Raw genomic sequence first — 18,217 nt, 5'->3', positions numbered from 1 at the left:
CTTATATTGCACATTATTTAAATGGCCCTCATTGTCTCTCCCCACAACCCCCTCCCCACCCCACTTAAAGCAATTACAAGAGGTTTTTTAGTTCTGTTTCATATAGGTATGTGAATTTGAAGAGACCAAAGTAAAGCAAACCCACGGTGGGCATGCATTGAGACACCTCTTTGAACTCAAATATTTTATAATGAAAACTGGGACTATAAAATAGGTACAATGTGTGCAAGGGGTGGGGATTCTGATGGGAAGGGGGAAGGATAAAGGAAGGAGATTAAGGTGATGGTATATGGTTGATGGATTTGACATGCCTATATGGAAATTTTCTTGGTGCAATAACCTTGGGGCAGACGGAGGACTCATGTTCTTTGCTTTCCATCTTTCAGAGGTCACCGTTTGTTTGTTGCCCAGTGTGTTTTGGATTGTCTTAGATTGCAGGGTAAACCCACTACCCATAACCCTATGTTGGCCAGAAGCACAAATATTTTTTTTAAGTCAATTTGTAATACCTTTTTTTTCTATTGTACATTCTCAAGATATCCTCCCCCATGCTATTCTGTGTGGTTTGCTTTGTAGGGTGAAATATACATAAACATGCACACACACCTTTTTCTAATAGAGTTAATAATCATTGTGATATCTTCCCTCTAAACATTGTGAAAATTTAGGCTTGCTTCACTGCTCCCTTTCCTAGCCTCATCATGAACAGTGGTTCCAGCTTTAATTTTTCTGTCCCTTATTGCTTCTTGTATGCTCTGTTCTATTCTTCTAGATTTTCTTCTTTAAAAAATTCTGATAATACCTCCTCTGGTAGTTTTTTAGTGGTTGGTCACCATACCCCTTTATGTCACTCTTCCCCCTCCCCCATCCCCAGTGACCTTGCTTCCTAAGTCAAAGGAAAGGGGTTGAATGGCAGGGCACTTGCCTATCATGCTTGAAGATCTGGGTTGGATCCTCATCACTGCAAAGGAAAAGAAAAAGGGTGGGGTGGGGAGGAAAGAGATACTTTTTGTGTAAACTCCTTTATTATTCACTTGGGTTTACCTCTGTTTTTCTGATCTCAGGAAGGTAGCTTCCATTGTACTGACTGGTGTTTGTCCTTTACCCTGTGTTCACATTTCACCTTTGTTCGGTTCTTGGACTCTTCCTTTGGTATTCCCATTTAATTTTATGCTATACATTTTCTGCTTCTTTTCCCATAACCAGCACATCCTTGTCTCCACTTTCTCTCATTCCTTGTCAGTACTTCTGCCCTTTCCAGTCAATATTCCATATCCTATCTCTTCTTCCTGTCCTGATAAAGCCATTTGAAGGCATAGTTTATGCTTGCTTATTTTTCTGTTCACTTGTCAGTGCATTCTGTTGGGGGTTGTGATTCCTACACTCACTAAAAATAATTGCTTATGTGGCCTCATGACTGTGATTTGGACTAGTGCAAAAGAGAGAGTGTATTAGTTAGCTTTTGCTGTTTAACAAATCGCTCTAGAACTTAGCGGCTTGAAGCAATACCTTACCTCTCTAGAATCCAGTTGAGAGTGGCAGAAGAGAGAGCTGGGAAAGTCAGCAGAGTGGAGAAAATAATTGAAGAGGTAATTGGAGAGAACTCCCTAGTGCTGTGGAGGGTGCTAAATTTTAGTTTAAAAGTGCCTCGCACAGGAAATGCAGGGAAGACAAAGACTGTCCTCAAAGTGAACTGTGTGACCCTGGGAAGGAGAATCAAATATGAGGGAGGGAGATCAGGAGCACATTGAACCCACAAAACAGCATCACATTTCTTACCAGTGATACTGGATGAAAGGATGCTGGAACAGTGCTTCATCAGCTCTGAGGGAAAATTATTTCAAACCTAGAATTTGATATCCATGTACAATAAAATTAAGAGAGAGAGAGAGAAAGTAGAATAAAGGCATTTTAAGACAGTAAGGTATATAACCTACACATTCTTTCTTAGGAGATTATTTAAGAATGCTATTCAGTAAAACCAGGAAAGAAAGAGAAGGCTCAAGGTGACACCTGTGGAGTATGGCTAGAAAATAATTAGATTGGAAGGAAAATCTTTATGAGTATAAAAGGAAAGATGGACATCTGTAATCCCAGTTACTTGGGAGGCAGAGATAGGGTGGATCGCAGTTTGAGTCCAGTTGCGGGGAGAAGGTTAGTGAGATTCCATCTCAATGAACAAGCTGAGCATGGTGGTATGCAACTGTAACCTCAGCTAAGCGAGAGGCATAGGAAGATTGCAATCTGAGGCCAGTCCTGGGCAAAAGTAAGACCATACCTGAAGAATAACTTAAAGCAAAATGGGCTGGGGGTTTGGCTCAAGTGCTAGAGCACCTGCCTAGCTAGCACAAGGCCCTGAGTTCTAACTCTGCTGTCACTGAAAGAAGAAGAGGGGTGACAATACAAATCATGTGATTGACAGGTTAGAAAACAATGAACGATTGAAGTAATGCAATGGCAGTCAGAAAGGCAGGAGAAAACTAAAAGCTGTATAGGAAAGTAATGATGAAAGTTGGGGACAGCTGAAATGCAGCACGATTTAAGCAAGTCTGAACAGTGTTAGTGAATGAGTCAAGATATTTTGTCATAACTGTAAAATTGAGGCTGCATTACTGATGGGAATATTTTGTCAAAGTGCTTTGATACCTCTGTTTCATATAGTTACTCTCCAGTGTAAAATTGCTATTTGTTTGGTAAGTGTGAGGGACTTCTTGTCTGCTCACTTCTGTATTGTTTTTATCTTTTACAAGTATTAACTTTTATGATTTTTTGTAATGATAAAATGTTTTAATCTGCTAGAACTTCTAACATCTAAGTAGAATTTATTTTGTAAGCTCTAAAATATTGGCTCTCGTTATAAAGGTCTTAAATGTAAATATGTTGACTTATTTGAAAATAAATGACTATTTTACATGAAATTCAAAACCTTGCAAAACAAATCTATGTGAAAGAGGTCAAAAAATGATTTTTTTTTCGGGGCGGCGGGGGACTGGAGTTTGTATGCAGTGTATGCTGTGCCTTGCACAGCAGGCACTTCGCTACTTGTGCCACATCTCCAGTCCATTTTGCTCTGGTTATTTTGGAGATGGGGGTGTCCTGAGCTGTTTGCCCGGGCTGGCATCAAACTGTGATCCTCTCAATCTCAAGACTCCCAAGTATCCAGGATTATAGGCAGGAGCCACCAATACCCAGCTCAGAAAAATGACTTTCTTGAGGCGTTGGGTGTTGACTGTGAAACTCATATGAAGAAGACCTTTACAATGGTGGCAATGGTCTATATTTTTATTTTGGTAGTGCTTTTAGTGGTGTGTATATATGTAAAAATTTAGGATTACAGGAAAAATAAGTGAGAAATAAGAGCATTCAAGTTGCAGGCTAATTGAGATTTATGTGAATTATTGGAGTATTAGCATTCATATTGCTGAAAATAATAGCCATTTCCCCATTTATTACTTTCTACAACAAAATAAAATTTTTCACTGCATAAAGTTACATTTCAAACAGCATATTTAGGTATGTAAATTTAAAATTTAGGAACTCTTTCCCTTAGAGGTAGTCACTGTTAGTGGTTGTCTTCTCAGATTCTTTACGTGCACACAAACATTCTGTAAACATACAAGTTTTTAGTAGCGTCAGACTGTATATTCTGTTCAGAAACTGACTTCCTTCCCACACCTAATAGCATGTAAATTGATGCCTGTCATTGAGGGATCATAGACCCACCGCCCTTTAGTCCCACAACTGTGAACCATATTCTTATCATCACTGGATATTATCAGTCTTTTTAAATGTTTGGGGATCTGATAGACAAGAGTGGAATCTCTTTTGTCTTTTTTGGGGGTGGGGGCGGGCATCCAATGGTTTGAACTCAGGCCCTCCACTTGCTAAGCAAGTACTGTGCCCCAGCCCTTATTGTTTTTATTTGCTTTCCCCTGATCACCCATGGTCTTGAGCATCGTTTCTTGGGTTGATTATTGATGTTTGCTTCTTTTCTCATTGGTTGTGAGTGACATATTTCAGTCTGCCTTATTTATTTGTCAGAGGACCTTGTTTAGGACAGTAGCTTTTTCCTGTTATACACATTACAGATACCTTCTCCATTCAGTTTCTTATCTCTTGGATTTATCTGTCTTTCTTTTATGGCTCCCTCCATTTGTGTTTTGCATAAGAGCATTTACCTAGGAAGACCAGATGTGTTCTTAAACTTTCATCTGCTTTACTAGTAGTATACTTCTATTGATCATCCATGAATTTATTTTTGAACTACGGATTTAAATCTGCTTTTTTTTCCCACCCAAATGAATAGCTGGTTTTTCTCATACACCACTAAATAGTCTATTCTTTCCTTACAATTTGAAAAAGCAGTGATAATACTGTTTTTAGACTGTTTGAGTGATTAAAAGGCTATAAGAAATGTGACATTCTTCTTTTCTTGCAGGTAAGATGTGAGTTTGGAGGCAAAGTTCAAGGGCAGGGTTTGTAGAAAATTAGGGATGAAAGAATGTGGTTGCCCTGGGAGCTAGAGTGCTAAGTGAGGTAAAACCAAATGTATAGATGGCATGGAATAATAATATACTTAGGAAAATCAAATATGGCTAATTAATAGTTGTGTAACTTGTAATCAAGGCTAGCAGCTCAACAGCTAGTTACGTTATACAAACTAATATTACAAAGGAAATCTTGTGCATTTTAAAGAAATAGATTTATCTTAATTTGATGAGGCACAGGAATCACCAGTAGCCATCGTTACTGAAAAATCTTTGAAGAGTAAGCTCTTTTTGGTTAACATATTTATCTTTCATATATAATCATTGCTACTATATTTAAAGTGATTAAAAGGAAATTATTTTATTTAAATCATTTAATTTTATTAATAATTTTAATTCTGGAAAAGTTTGGATGTGTAGGGCAATGAATAAACTATGTGATTCTAGAAAAAGACTACTAAATACATAAAATGCCACATTTAGAGAAAAATGGATTTTCTAGAAAATTGGGTACATGAGTAGAGGAGAGTGATGATGTATTTTTACTGGACTCAATCTGAAGTATGTTAGAAATAGGAATTTCAATATAATTTTTAATTGTAAAATACAGTCATTATAATTTAAAAAATACTGCTTGGTTTGTGTTCTCTTTCCTCTACCTGATCCTTCTCTTTTCTGTTGTTACAGATCATACATCTGTTGGTGGTCTGGGAGACAGTTTTTATGAGTATTTACTGAAAGCATGGTTGATGTCTGATAAAACAGACCATGAGGCGAGAAAGATGTATGATGATGCTGTTGAGGTAATTGTGGAAATACTTTCCTGCTTAATACATTGAATATTTGCTAGTCACTAGACAGATATGACCACTTTATTATAGGTGTTCAGGAATAAATATATGCATTCAGGAAATACATATAAAGCATTTTATTGTATGCATCACAATTGTTTGTATTTTAATAGAAAACCTATATTGAGTCTTCTTTTGGTATTGGCATTTTAAAGAAGTTCAAGAGTAGTATTTTCATGAAAATTTATCATCATACTTTCAGTTAATATCTATAGAGACTGGAAAACTTCCATAAACACTCCTTCTTTCAAATGACTGCTTGAACCTACACATTGAGAGCATGAGGAGTAAATAATTACAATGGTGGCAGCACATCTATTCCATATACTACTCTAAGTACCTGTTCTGACTCCTTTTATGTGTATGAGACCATTCGATCATTACCACCTCTTTACACAGTGAAGTTAAGTAACTAGTTCAAGGGTCACGTAACTAGATGGTAAGTGATGAAGGATGGAACTGAGCAGTATGGTTACAGAGCCTTTTCTCTTAATCACTGTATTATATTATTTCATATTCATATAACTTCATAGTGTAATGTTGTGACAGTTTAAACTTGGATAAGGGTCATTCTAGGACGTGTTACCAATATTAGTAATGCCAGTATTAGTGAAGTTTTTTTTTTTTTTCTTTTTGGTGGATAGGGGTGTTGAGACGGGGTTGCTATATTGCCCAGACAAATCTTGAACTTGTGATCCTACTCCCTCAGCCTCTCAACTTCTGGGGGGTGCAGGCATGTGCCACCACACCTGGTTTGTTTACCCCATTTAATTGAATAGTAATGGTATAATATTACTTCAAATATACATTGAATTCTTAGGATTTATCATATTTCTAGAGAGAAAAGAGCCGTACAAGTAGTTTGAAAGTTCAAAAGTAAACTATTAGTTAAAAGCCTGTCTTTTAACAACTTTTGACTTTTGTACTAGTATGTTCATGAGTATATGCTTGGATATCTTTGAATTACAACATGGTAAGATTTATGTTGTAATGAACAGAAATAACAGTGTGACAAAAATTATATAAAAATTTATAACATTCTTTTGTTATTTATGGAGTACCTTGTATGCAAAAACTACACTAGTATCATGAGGTCCACAAGGAAGAAAATCTTTTCCCCTGTTCTTTTTATGTGTACTTCAGGGTATTATAGCTAAAAGAAAGCAGCAACAGGTGACTTACATTTTTCATTTAGCTCAAAAAGACAAAGGCAGTAATGGGTACTGTTACATGTAAAGTCTGTCCTCCCCCACTTTGTCTTATAGTTGTTATTAGGATATTTGTTCTTAATCTCTCATTCTAAAAATTTACTTACTGTAAACGAATTCTCCCAGTTTGGGAAAGTTACTACTTTATAGAATGTCATAATGCCAAGAATTCCTGGTAGCCATAAATAAATGTTTGAACACTAGCAGTTTGCTTCTAAAACTCTGAATCTTTTCTTTCTTGTAGGCGATAGAAAAACATCTCATTAAGAAGTCTCGGGGAGGTCTTATCTTTATTGGCGAATGGAAGAATGGTCACTTGGAAAAGAAGATGGGGCATTTGGCCTGCTTTGCCGGGGGAATGTTTGCACTAGGAGCAGACGGTTCTAACAAGGATAAAGCTGGTCATTATTTAGAACTAGGAGCAGAAATTGCACGAACTTGTCATGAGTCCTATGACAGAACTGGTAAGAGTATTAATAAGGCTAATTACTAAGTCTAAAATAACTTAATGTGACAAAATGTGTCCAAGAATTAGGAGGAAAATAGTTTTGTACTGTGCACTTCAAAATAGTTTACACTACTGTAATAAATTGTTTTCTTAAGAACTTTAATTAAAATTCCAGATATATGTGTCTTGCATCATTTTTCAAAACTCTAAATTCTTCTATTTTTTGGATGTTTTTGTCTAATTTTGAAGACAAAAGTTAGAATATTTGTGGATGTATAAATAGTGTAAACGCTATTACATATTATATAAGAATTCATTTTTGTCATTCATTTCAGTTCTGTAAAACCTTTTACTCAAAAGTTGGAACACAAAACTTACTGATTTAGGTTATATTGCCTTGCCTGTACTCTTGAGAAAAAAAGAATAATCAAAAGAGATGTAGTAGCTATCTTGAAAGTGTAATTGGTATATAGCTAACTGGTGGGTTTTCTTTTACTCAATTCACTAATAATTTTTGGCATCCTTTGTGCCTTTCACTAAAAAGACTCTGACATTACTTTGGGAAAGTGTGTAGTATTTTCTGATCTTCCTATCTTTACTTGGAAAATGAGATGGTTCCTGATGTCAAAAATTGGTTCTTGGTGAAATGAAAAAAGTCTGCTGTTTTCAAAATGTTTAAAGCATATATATGCATACAGTCTTAGATAAATATTCATTATATACTGGACTTTTCATGGTTTTCTGTAGCTTTACAAATGTATATTTCTATATGGAATAATAACTACTTTAAGCCTCAAAGCTAAGGTGTATGATTTCAGAAGTTAAATTACTGGTTTTAAGAAGTAACTGAATTTCTGTTTTAGGGTTGTTGTTAGGTATCATGACACAAATATGACTTATCCTAGTTCATAAATCTGTCATGTTATTTTTAATAGTAAGGAATTGAACATATGGTGAAATTGACCTTTCAGGTCTCTCATTAGCTAAATCAGTGGTTCCATTTCTTTAAAAAAAAAATATGTAAGTCAAAAGGACATTGAAGCAATGTTATTTTTAGAGTGATTTAATGCTGGTATGTAATATAAATAAAGTCAATGATCTGAGTTAAAATTAGCAGCTAATTTAAATTATCATGGTAGTGACATGGAGTATCATTTATATACTTAAAATATGTAGCTAAAATTGCTAAAACATTGAGGATGAGATCAGATATTTGATGTTTTTAGATAATTAGTCTTTTTGTTAGATTTTGACCATAAATTAAATAACAACTTTAAAACATAAAACTTAGTAAAAATAGAATATAACAGTTATTTACTCTATTAGCCATGGAACATCTTAGTAAAAATAGAATATAATAGTTATTTACTCTATTAGCCATGGAACACCTGTTAAATGTCAAAATTATGCTGGATGTTTACAGTTGAAAATGTGAACAAGATATATCTCTTGACTTTGAGAAATTCATAGAATACTGGAGGTATAAAAGGATTCCTTTATATTTCTGACATTCACATTTCATCATGACATTGCTGAACTGATTCTTGTTCTGATTGTCATTTTCACATTGCAAGTTGAATCCATGACCCTCTTTGTCATGGTATAACCAAAAAAGATTACTATTTGATTTGTGTCTTATAGTTTTTAAATCTTAAACTGTTTTTACATGTCTTTAATCCCAATTTAGATTATTCAGTTAGAAAGTATAATCCTAGTTTTGTTAACTTGCCAGCAGATTATTACATCCTCTGCTGTATTTTTTTTTTCTTATAGCTTGTGCTACGATTTTTTTGGCCACCGTTTTTAAAATTTTCCTTCTGTTTCTTAGTAGTTACTTTAGCTAAATTCATGCTGTAATTATTGCCTTGATATTTCACTTTCATTTGTTTTTGGAATTAAAATTACCCTACTTTAAAATTCAGTACTTTAATATATTCTAACATATTGAGGGACATGACCACCTGTAATACTTAGGTGGGTTTGTAGGGAGCATTACTAGAACTGTTCTTGAAACTGTGCAGTACCTCAGAGGTGGTTCAAACATGCTGTCTACCTGGGACACTAGATCAATAAGTGATGTGTTATTTTAGTTGATTCTGAGGCATAATCAGGATTGTTGCTAACTCCTGTATTACACTTCCAAACTAAAACTTTCTGTTTTGGGTTCCTTTTTTTTTTCAAAATCAGTAGAATACTGACTTTTTTTTTTTTTTAAGAGATTTAATTCGCTTCATACAGAAATTTTTATCTCTAAACTGTGTACTGTCACAGTTGGAGAAAAATTTAGTCTGTTTACATCCATATAACAGAATTTTGCACATACCTGAAGAGTTTCTACAACTATTTGATCTTTAATAGAAGGGAAAGATAAGAGAAAATAGTGTCTTTCCTTACTATTTGCCCGTTCAAACTGTTGTCAGATTGCATGTTCCCAAATTTTGCTTTGATTGATTTTTCATTGTTGATTTGCGAGTGCTCTTTTTTCCAAATTTCCAGTTTCTGCCCATCTGGGAAAGACTTGTTTGCATTGCATTGTTCCATGATTTTATAAACTGATTTATGCCTTCTTTAAACCTCATTTATTGACTTATGTCTGACCCTTATTACGTCTGCCATTTTTAATTTGTGTATCTCTTCTCTACCTACATTATGTGATATTTTTTGTGTGTGCTTTAGAGACTTTTTTCTCACCCAAGCACTAAATTATTTATTTTGACTCAATTTCTGCTTTTTGGGTTAGTAATTTTTGTTTTAGAAACAAAATATCAAATTTAAAAGAGGAATTTTAGGTAGAGAATTAGCAATTAAATACAAAGTAGAATGCTGTGAATTTTATTCTTAAAAGAGCACCAAAGAAATAATGCCTTCACACCCAACATATATGATGGAGTTAAAGACAGTCTGTTCAACAAATGTTGCTGGGATAACTGGATATCTGCATGTAGAAAAGTGAAACTAGATTATGTCTTCAACCTGTACAAATATCAATTCATAGTGGATCAAAGATCTTAATATAAGGCCTGAAAATTTGAAACTAGTACAGAAAAGAGTAACAAATACACTGGAACTTACAGGCACAGGCAACAGCTTCTTGAACTGAACCCCAGTGGCTCGGCAGTTAAGAAAAGGAATTGACATATAGGACTGCATAAAACTATAAAGCTTCTGCACAATGAAAGATATGGTCATCAGACTGAAGAATTAGCCCACAGAATGGAAGAAAATCTTTGCCAGCTATACATCTGACACCCTTGAATATACAGGGAGCTCAAAAAACTGACACCCCAAGGAGTCAACAACCCACTGAAGAAATGGGCAAATAAACCAAACAGTGCTTTTGAAAGGAAGAAGTACAAATGGCCAAAAGCCATATGAAGAAATGCGCAACATCTCTGATGATAAAGGAAACGCCAAGCAAAACCATATTAAGATTCTACCTCACTCCTGTTAGAATGGCTATCATCAAGAACGCCTCCAACAACAAATGTTGGGAAGGACATGTGAAAATGTAAATTTGCACAGCCACTATGGAAAACAATATGGAGGCTTCTCAAAAAACTTAAAAGTAGGATTGCCATATGATCCAGCAATACCACTCCTATGGATATACCCAAAGGAATGCAAGTCAGGTTACAATAAAGACATCTGCGCACCAGTGTTTATTGCAGCATTTTCACAATAGCTAAACTGTGGAAACAGCCCAAATGCTCCACTCCTGATGAATGAATGAAGGAAATATGGTATTTGTATACAATAGAATTTTATTCAGCCACAAAGAAGAATGAAATTTTGTCATTGCAGATAAATATGGAAGTGGAGAACATTATCTTAAGTGAAGTTAGCCAGGTTCAGAAAGTCAAAGGTCGCATGTTTTCTTTCATATGTGGAATATAGATCCAATACAAATAGAATTTTTATCTCTCTATATATTATATATATGTAATATATACATATATCATATATATGTAACATATACAAATATATATATATATATATATATATATATATATATATAAAGTTTCCAAAAGTGAGGCTATTAGAAGAGATTAAGGGAGGAGGAAAAGAAGAAAAGAATGATAGAGAATGAATAATAATGAAATGTATCACATCTGTGTGACACAACAAAACACTGAAGCAAACAAAAAAATAACCACTGAAAACTGTTGAACAATACAGGGTAAAGGAAAAGGGTGAAGAAGTAAAGCAAAATATATTTACAGGTAAAATACCAAGGCAGCGCCCCCCCCCGAAAAACTAACAGACAAACAGTAAAGGACAAGAATGTAAAACAGGTCACGTTAATGGGAGGGCACAATCAGGAGGGAGAGGATAAATGAAGAAAGTAAAGGAGGATGAATATGGTTGATAGACTTTATGTACAAGAATGAATATGGAATATTGAAATCTGTTGAAGTCACCTTAAGAAGGGGAATGAGTAGGAGGGAGAATAATGGAGGGGATGAAACAAATAGGGATGTAGTACATGCGTAAATGGAAATATCACAATGAAAAAACCCCTCTGTAACTCATACATTAATCTAATTTTTTTAAAAAGAGGGACAGGAACGTAAAACAGTTCCTGACCAGGAGTGGGGATACCAGTGGGAGGAGAGGACATAGCAAAGGGTAAAGGAAGGCAAATATAATGGTTGTGTTTTGTATTCATGTATGAAAAAAGAACAGTGTAACCTGTTGAAATTGTTCTAAGGGGAGAGCACGAGGGAGAATGATGGAGGGGGTGAATGTAATTAAGATATATAAGATTATGTAAGTGCTTACATAAATACAACGTATCCCACCTGTACAGCTATAATATGCTAATAATAAAAAAGAAATAATGCCTTCAGAAGCAGGCAGCCCATAAATTGGCCAAAGCAGTGGATGAGATATATGCATAAATTAGGCTTGCCCATTTTTACTCATTACATCTTTGCAGGACAAAGCTCTTTTCTGTATAATTTTCCGTGGGAATCTCAATTTTAGTTCTGTGTAGCCTATTTCTACTCTATGTCATAATTATAGAAATTACTTAATTTAAAGTTAGTTTAAGATTAACTTTTGCAAATTCTATCTAAGGGCTGGCCTTAGCAAGCATGAGACCCTGAGTTCAAAGTCCAGTACCACCACCACCAATAATAATAATAATAATAATAATAATAATAATAATAATAATAATAATAAAGTAGAAACTCCATATGATCACCTCTTAGTGCTAATAAGTCTTTAAGGAAGAAAAATGATAAGCAATGCCTTCCAAATGATCTACCTTCATATTGCTGTTATCTCCATGCTTGTGCTTTGGAAAAATTTATTGTAATTAATTAATTTTTGACAGGGGGGCTCACTGTGTAACGCAGGCTGGCCTCAAACGCCTATCTTCCTGCCTCTGCTTCCTGATAGCTATAATTATAAGCATGAGCCACCATGCCCAGCTTAGAAATTTATTATTTATTTGTTTATTTTATTTTTTTGTAGTGCTAGAGCTTGAACTCAGGGCTTCATGTTCTGGTTGTCTTTAAGATAGAGTATCACTTATGACCCAAGCCTGAACCATCCTCTGCTTCCCACTAGTAGCTAGGATGATAGATATGCACCTTCATAGCCAGCTTTCTCTATTGAGATGGGGATCTTGAGAACTTTTTGCCTGGGCTGGCCTAGACCCATGATCCTTCTGATCTCAGCTCCCCAAATTAGCTAGAGTTATAGGCATGAGCCATCAATGTGTGGCTCCTTGCCCATTTTTTAATTGGAGTTTTTTCCTCTTGAGTTTTAACTTGCTTCCTTATTTTATATATTAACTCATAATCAGCTATATGGTTTGTTAATATTTTCTCCTAACCTATCAACTGTCTTTTCATTTTATTATTTCCTTTGCTATATAAAAACTTCATAGTTTGATGCAGTTTCACTAGCTGTTCCATTTTGTTGACTTACTGTTTTGTGTTATATCCAAAATATCATTTCCAAAATCAATATCAAGCTTTCTCCCTTTGTTTCCTTCTAAGAATTTTACATTTTCACATCTTTCTTAGTTTTAAAATCCACTTTGAGTTGATTTTGTGTATGGTATAAAATAAGGATCCAATTTTATTCTTTTGCTTTGGATGCCCAGTTTTCCCAGCACCATTTAGGGATGACACTATCCTTTTCCCCATTGTGTATTCTTGGTAGTCTATAAAAAATTAGTAGACCCTTTTGTTTGGGTTCATTTCTGGACTACCTATTCTGTTCGTTGATCTATATGTGTGTGTGTTTTTTTTTTAATGCCAGTATCATCAGATACAGAAGAAGCAATTTGACAGAGCTCAACATCTTTTTATAATAAATCTCTCTCAACAAAAATGGGTATAGAAGGAACTTTCTTTCAACATAATAAAGACTGTATCTGAAAAGCGTGCCTCTAATACCATAATCAGCAAAAACAAACTCAGAGATTTTCTCTAACATCTGGTACAAGGCAGGGGTGCCATTCTTGCTACTTTTATGGTCCTGGAAATACCAGCAATAAAGCAGACCAAGAAAAATAAAGAAAGGCATCCATATCAGAAAGAGAAGAAGCAGTATAATTATTCCTATTTCTGGATGACATGATCTTTTATGTATAAAGCCCAAAAAACTCCACAAAGAAACCTGTTAGAACTAATAAATGACTAAAGTAGCAGGATACAAAATCAATATACAAAAATCAGTTGCATTCTTTACAGTAATTATCTGAGAAAGAAATCAAGAAAGTGATCCTGTTTATGATAGCATCAAAATAATAAAATATGGGATCAATTTAACCAAAGAAGTGAAAGATCTGTATGCTGAAAACTTTAAAATATTGATGAAAGAAGTTGAAGAAGACCTAAATAAATGGACAAATATCCTTTGTTCATAGATTAGAAGAATTATTGTGACTAAAATGTTCCTAGTACTGAAAACAATCTACAGATTCTTTGAAATCCCTATCAGAATTCTTACGGCATTTTCACAGAAATAAAAAGGCAATTCTTAAATTTCTATGGAACCACAAAAGGCCCTGAATAGGCTAAACAATCTTTAGAAAGAAAAAAGTTGGAGGCATCACAGTTTATGATTTCAAGTTAAATTACAAAGCTACAGTAATCAAAACAATATGGTGTTGGCATAAAAACAAACACATAGACTTAGCATTTTTAAAACATCTATTAGATTCCAAATTATATTTCATCCTATGCCAAATTTATCAGTCATCTGGCTACGTAGAAGTTTTCTTAGAAAATATTGGTAATTTGTTGGTTGCTTCTGATCAAGATACTTGAGTTTCAAAAGTGTGAGTTTTGTATACAATTTTTTGGAGGCTTCTCAGATTCAATACCATCTCTTTCTTTCCAAGACTATATCATAGAACCCCTGTTTGAGTTCTACTGTAGTTCTCCAAGATTTAACAGTAACCAAACTGCAGTTATAAATTCTGAATTATGTGTTTTGCTCTTAACTCTTAACAGAACCATCTGCTATCACTATAGTGTTGTTGGTTTCTGTTTTTGGGGCGGATACATAAGAAAGGGTTTGCTTTTACCTCTTGTGAATTGTGATATTTGGAGCTTGCATTGCCATCGCTGTAGTGCTGAAATTTGATTTGCTTATGCTCTACCACTTTTATAGTTCTCGTGCTATGCTTTCTTTACTTAAAAAAGCTTTCTTATAAAATGTTGGTAATTAAACACACGCATAAATGTTTATTTCTTTTTGGAGTTAAGACCCTTGAAACTTGTAACTTTTGCCATTGGTACAGCCTGATAAGCAGAAAGAAAAGTAGAGGAGTAGCTCCAACATCTCAGTGAAAGAGATGTTCTGTTGTACCATGCAGGTATAGAGTGGTGCTAGGTGTGATTAGGCAGTGGTCTCTCTAGGTTCATTTTTAACAGAACACCTGAATACCTGAGACTGGGTAATTTCTAAAGAACAGACACTTTAAGTAGTTACGGAGGCTGAGAGACCAAATCAAGGTATCAGCATTTGTTGGCTCATGAGAACCTGCTTACTGCATTCTCATGTGGCAGAAGGTAGAAAGGAAGGCTAACCAAATGGCTGTGTGAAGCCTCCTTTATAATGACCTTCATCCCATCAAGAGGGAGAAACCCTCATGGCCTAATCGTCTCTTAGAGGTCTTACCTCTTAAAGTATTAAGAGTTTTGGTGGGGAGGCTGGCAAAGTGGCTCAAGTGGTAAAAGCATCATCCTAGTAAGGATGAGGTCCTGAGTTGAAATCCCAGGGCCACCAAAGAAAAAAGGTCTTTAGTCAATATGTCATGTAGTGCTGTATTCTAGCCTAAATGAAAATCATCATCCAAGGAATAGTATTCAATGTTGAAATACTGAAATATATATGTAATTGTCATGTTTTATTCAAACTAACAAATAGGCAATTCTTGGTAATTTGAACCTCTTTTCTGGACTGGGGATAAAGCTTAGTGGTAGAGCACTTGCCTGGCCTTCCCAAGGCCCTGAGTTCAACCTCAAGAACTGCCAAAAAAAAAAAAAAAGAAAGAAAAGAGAAAATAACCTTGTCTGAACCTCTTTGCTGTATATCCAGAAGCTATGTGAAGAGTATATATTTTAAAAACTGATGTAAGTTTTAAAATACATTTCTTTTAAATTATAGTTTGCTTTAAAAGTATATAATCTACAACTAAATCTAATTCAAGATATAAACCATAAACTATATTTATTTTGCTTTTATTTACATACAATAATTGTACAGGATGATATTGTGATATTTATTTTTGTGCTTACAGTATATCTTAATTAGATTCACCCCTCCATCATTCTCCTTCTTTCCTCCCCACCCTTCTTAGAACTATTTTAACAGGTTTCATTTTTCTGTTTTCATACATGAATATAAAATACACCCACCATACTCACCTTCCTTCACCCTTTCCTTATGAACACTCCCACCCCCCAGAAAAGACCTATCTTACCCTCCTGTCCTTCATTTTTTAAAGTGTATATTGATAGTTCAAGGGTGTTTTACCTGTATATATCATGCTTTAATCAAATTAACCCCTCCATTGGTTACTCTTTCTCTGTCACCATGCTCCCCTAATATTCAACAGTTTATGGTGCAGTATATTATATTTATATGTAAAGATGGGTAGTTCCAGTATTTTTCATTCTCTAACATTTTCTTTCCCTGTCCTACCTCTTGTAGTCCTCTCAGACAGATCCACTAATACAATCTTGTTTTCTGTCACTACATTTAGGGATGTGTGTGTGTGTGTGTGTATGTTTGTGTGGGTGTATGATCACATATATATTTATATATGCATTTAACTTATAGGTCTAGCTTACACATACGAGGGAAAACATATGACCTTTGATTTTTTGAGCCTGGCTCACTTTTTCACTTAACATGATGTTCTCCAGTTCCATATTTATCTGCAAACAACATAATTTCATTCTTCTTTATGGCTGGATAAAACTCCATTGTGTATATATACTACTCTTTCTTAATCCATTCATTAGTTGGGCATTCATTTGGACTGTTTCCAAAACTTGGCTATTATGAAAAGTGCTGCAATTAGCATGGGTATGCAGGTGGCTCTGTTGTATCTTGAAGCATATTTCTTTGATATATGCCCAGGAGTGGTATTGTTAAATCAGTTGCTTCAAAAAATTAAAATAGTAATTAATTTAACAAAGGAGGTTAAATTGACCTACACAATAAAAATTACAAGCTACTAAAGAAAGGAATCAATGAAGACATCAGAAGGTGGAAGGACATCCCATGCTTGTGGCTCAGCAGAATCAATACTGTGAAAATGGCTATACTACCAAAAGTAATCTACATGTTCAGTGTAATCCCTATCAAAATTCCAATAACATTCTTCACTGAGATAGAAAAGTCAGTCTTAAAGTTCATATGGAAGCACAAAAGACCTCAAATATCCAAAGCAATCCTGAGCCAAAAGAGCAAAACTGGAGGTATCACAATACCTGTCTCCAAACTATACTACAGAGCCATAGCAATAAAAAAAACACATGGTACTGGCACAAAAACAGACATGAAGACCAGTGGAGTAGAATAGGAGACACTGACACAAACCCACACAACTACAGCCACACAAACTATAGCTTTGACTTTCAACAAAGGTGCCCAAAATATGCTTGGAAAAAGATAGCCTCTTCAACAAATGGTGCTGAGAAAACTCGATTCCCATCTGCAGAAGACTGAAACTAGATCCTAGTTTCTCACCTTGTTTAAGTATCACTTTAAAGTGGGTTAAAGATCTCAATGTAAGATCTGAAATGGTGAAATTAATCCAGGAAAAAGTAGGGAACGCACTGAACTACAGAGGCACAGATAATAACTTTATGAATAGAATTCTAATAGCTCAACAACTAAGAGAAAGAGTTGGCAGATGGGACTGCATGAAACTTAAAAGCTTCTGTCCAGTAAAAAGGAAATGGTCGCCAGACTGAAGAGACAGCCTACATATATGACAAGAGATTATTAACCAAAATATACGGGGAGTTCAGAAAATTAATCTCTCAAAGAATCAACAATCCACAGAATAAATGGGCAAATAAACTGAACAGACAGTTCTCTAAAGAAGTACAAATGACCAATGAATACATGAAGAAATGCTCAACATTCTTGGCAGTAAAGGAAATGCAAATCAAAACCACATTGAGATTCCCCCTCATCCCAGTCAAAATGGGTATTGTCAGTAGCATAAACAACAAGTGCTGATGAGGATGTGGGGAAAAGGGAATACTTTTACACTGTTGATGGGAATGTAAATTAGTGCAACTACTGTGGAAAGCCATATGGACATCCCTCAAAAAGCTAAGAGCAAAACGACTTTAAAATTATCTTAATTAAAAAAAAAAATACCTGCACACTGTACATATCTGTATCATTTTATTTTGGGTCACATAGACTATGTAACGTGCCATGTCTAGCTTTGCATTTGTTTCTTGAGGATTAATAGACTTTTGTTAGTAGAGTTAGGGTTAGCAATATGTTGGTGTATGTTCTTCTGAGAAATATTTCACATCAGAATAATAAAAATATTTATAAATGTATTATAAGAAAACCAAACATGGGCCTTTTAAAGTGGCTCATTTTACAAATCAGCAATAATAAAAAGAAAACAACAAAAATTGCTTCATACCCAATACTTTCAGGGGAAAGAATGCTCTTGCAAACAAACACAAGTGGCTTACTTTGCTCCTTTATTTCTTTTGTCATGTTCCA

The 18,217-nt window shown here is 34.8% G+C and overlaps 1 protein-coding gene across 2 annotated transcripts in view; it reads left to right on the top strand.

Moving 5' to 3' along the window:
- Man1a2 (mannosidase alpha class 1A member 2) overlaps positions 1-18,217 on the top strand; it is a 126,885-nt gene that overhangs the window by 91,011 nt on the left and 17,657 nt on the right. For both annotated transcript variants that reach the window (XM_074050668.1, XM_074050667.1), the window contains exons 9-10: positions 5,175-5,290; positions 6,791-7,010. In XM_074050668.1, coding sequence (XP_073906769.1) covers positions 5,175-5,290; positions 6,791-7,010 — 336 coding nt within the window. The remainder of the gene's footprint in view (positions 1-5,174; positions 5,291-6,790; positions 7,011-18,217) is intronic.

Source organism: Castor canadensis, chromosome 12, assembly GCF_047511655.1.
Source record: "Castor canadensis chromosome 12, mCasCan1.hap1v2, whole genome shotgun sequence".
Classification (NCBI taxonomy): domain Eukaryota; kingdom Metazoa; phylum Chordata; class Mammalia; order Rodentia; family Castoridae; genus Castor; species Castor canadensis.
Note: the sequence above shows the minus strand (reverse complement) of the source record. Positions and strands in the feature narration are given on the sequence as shown.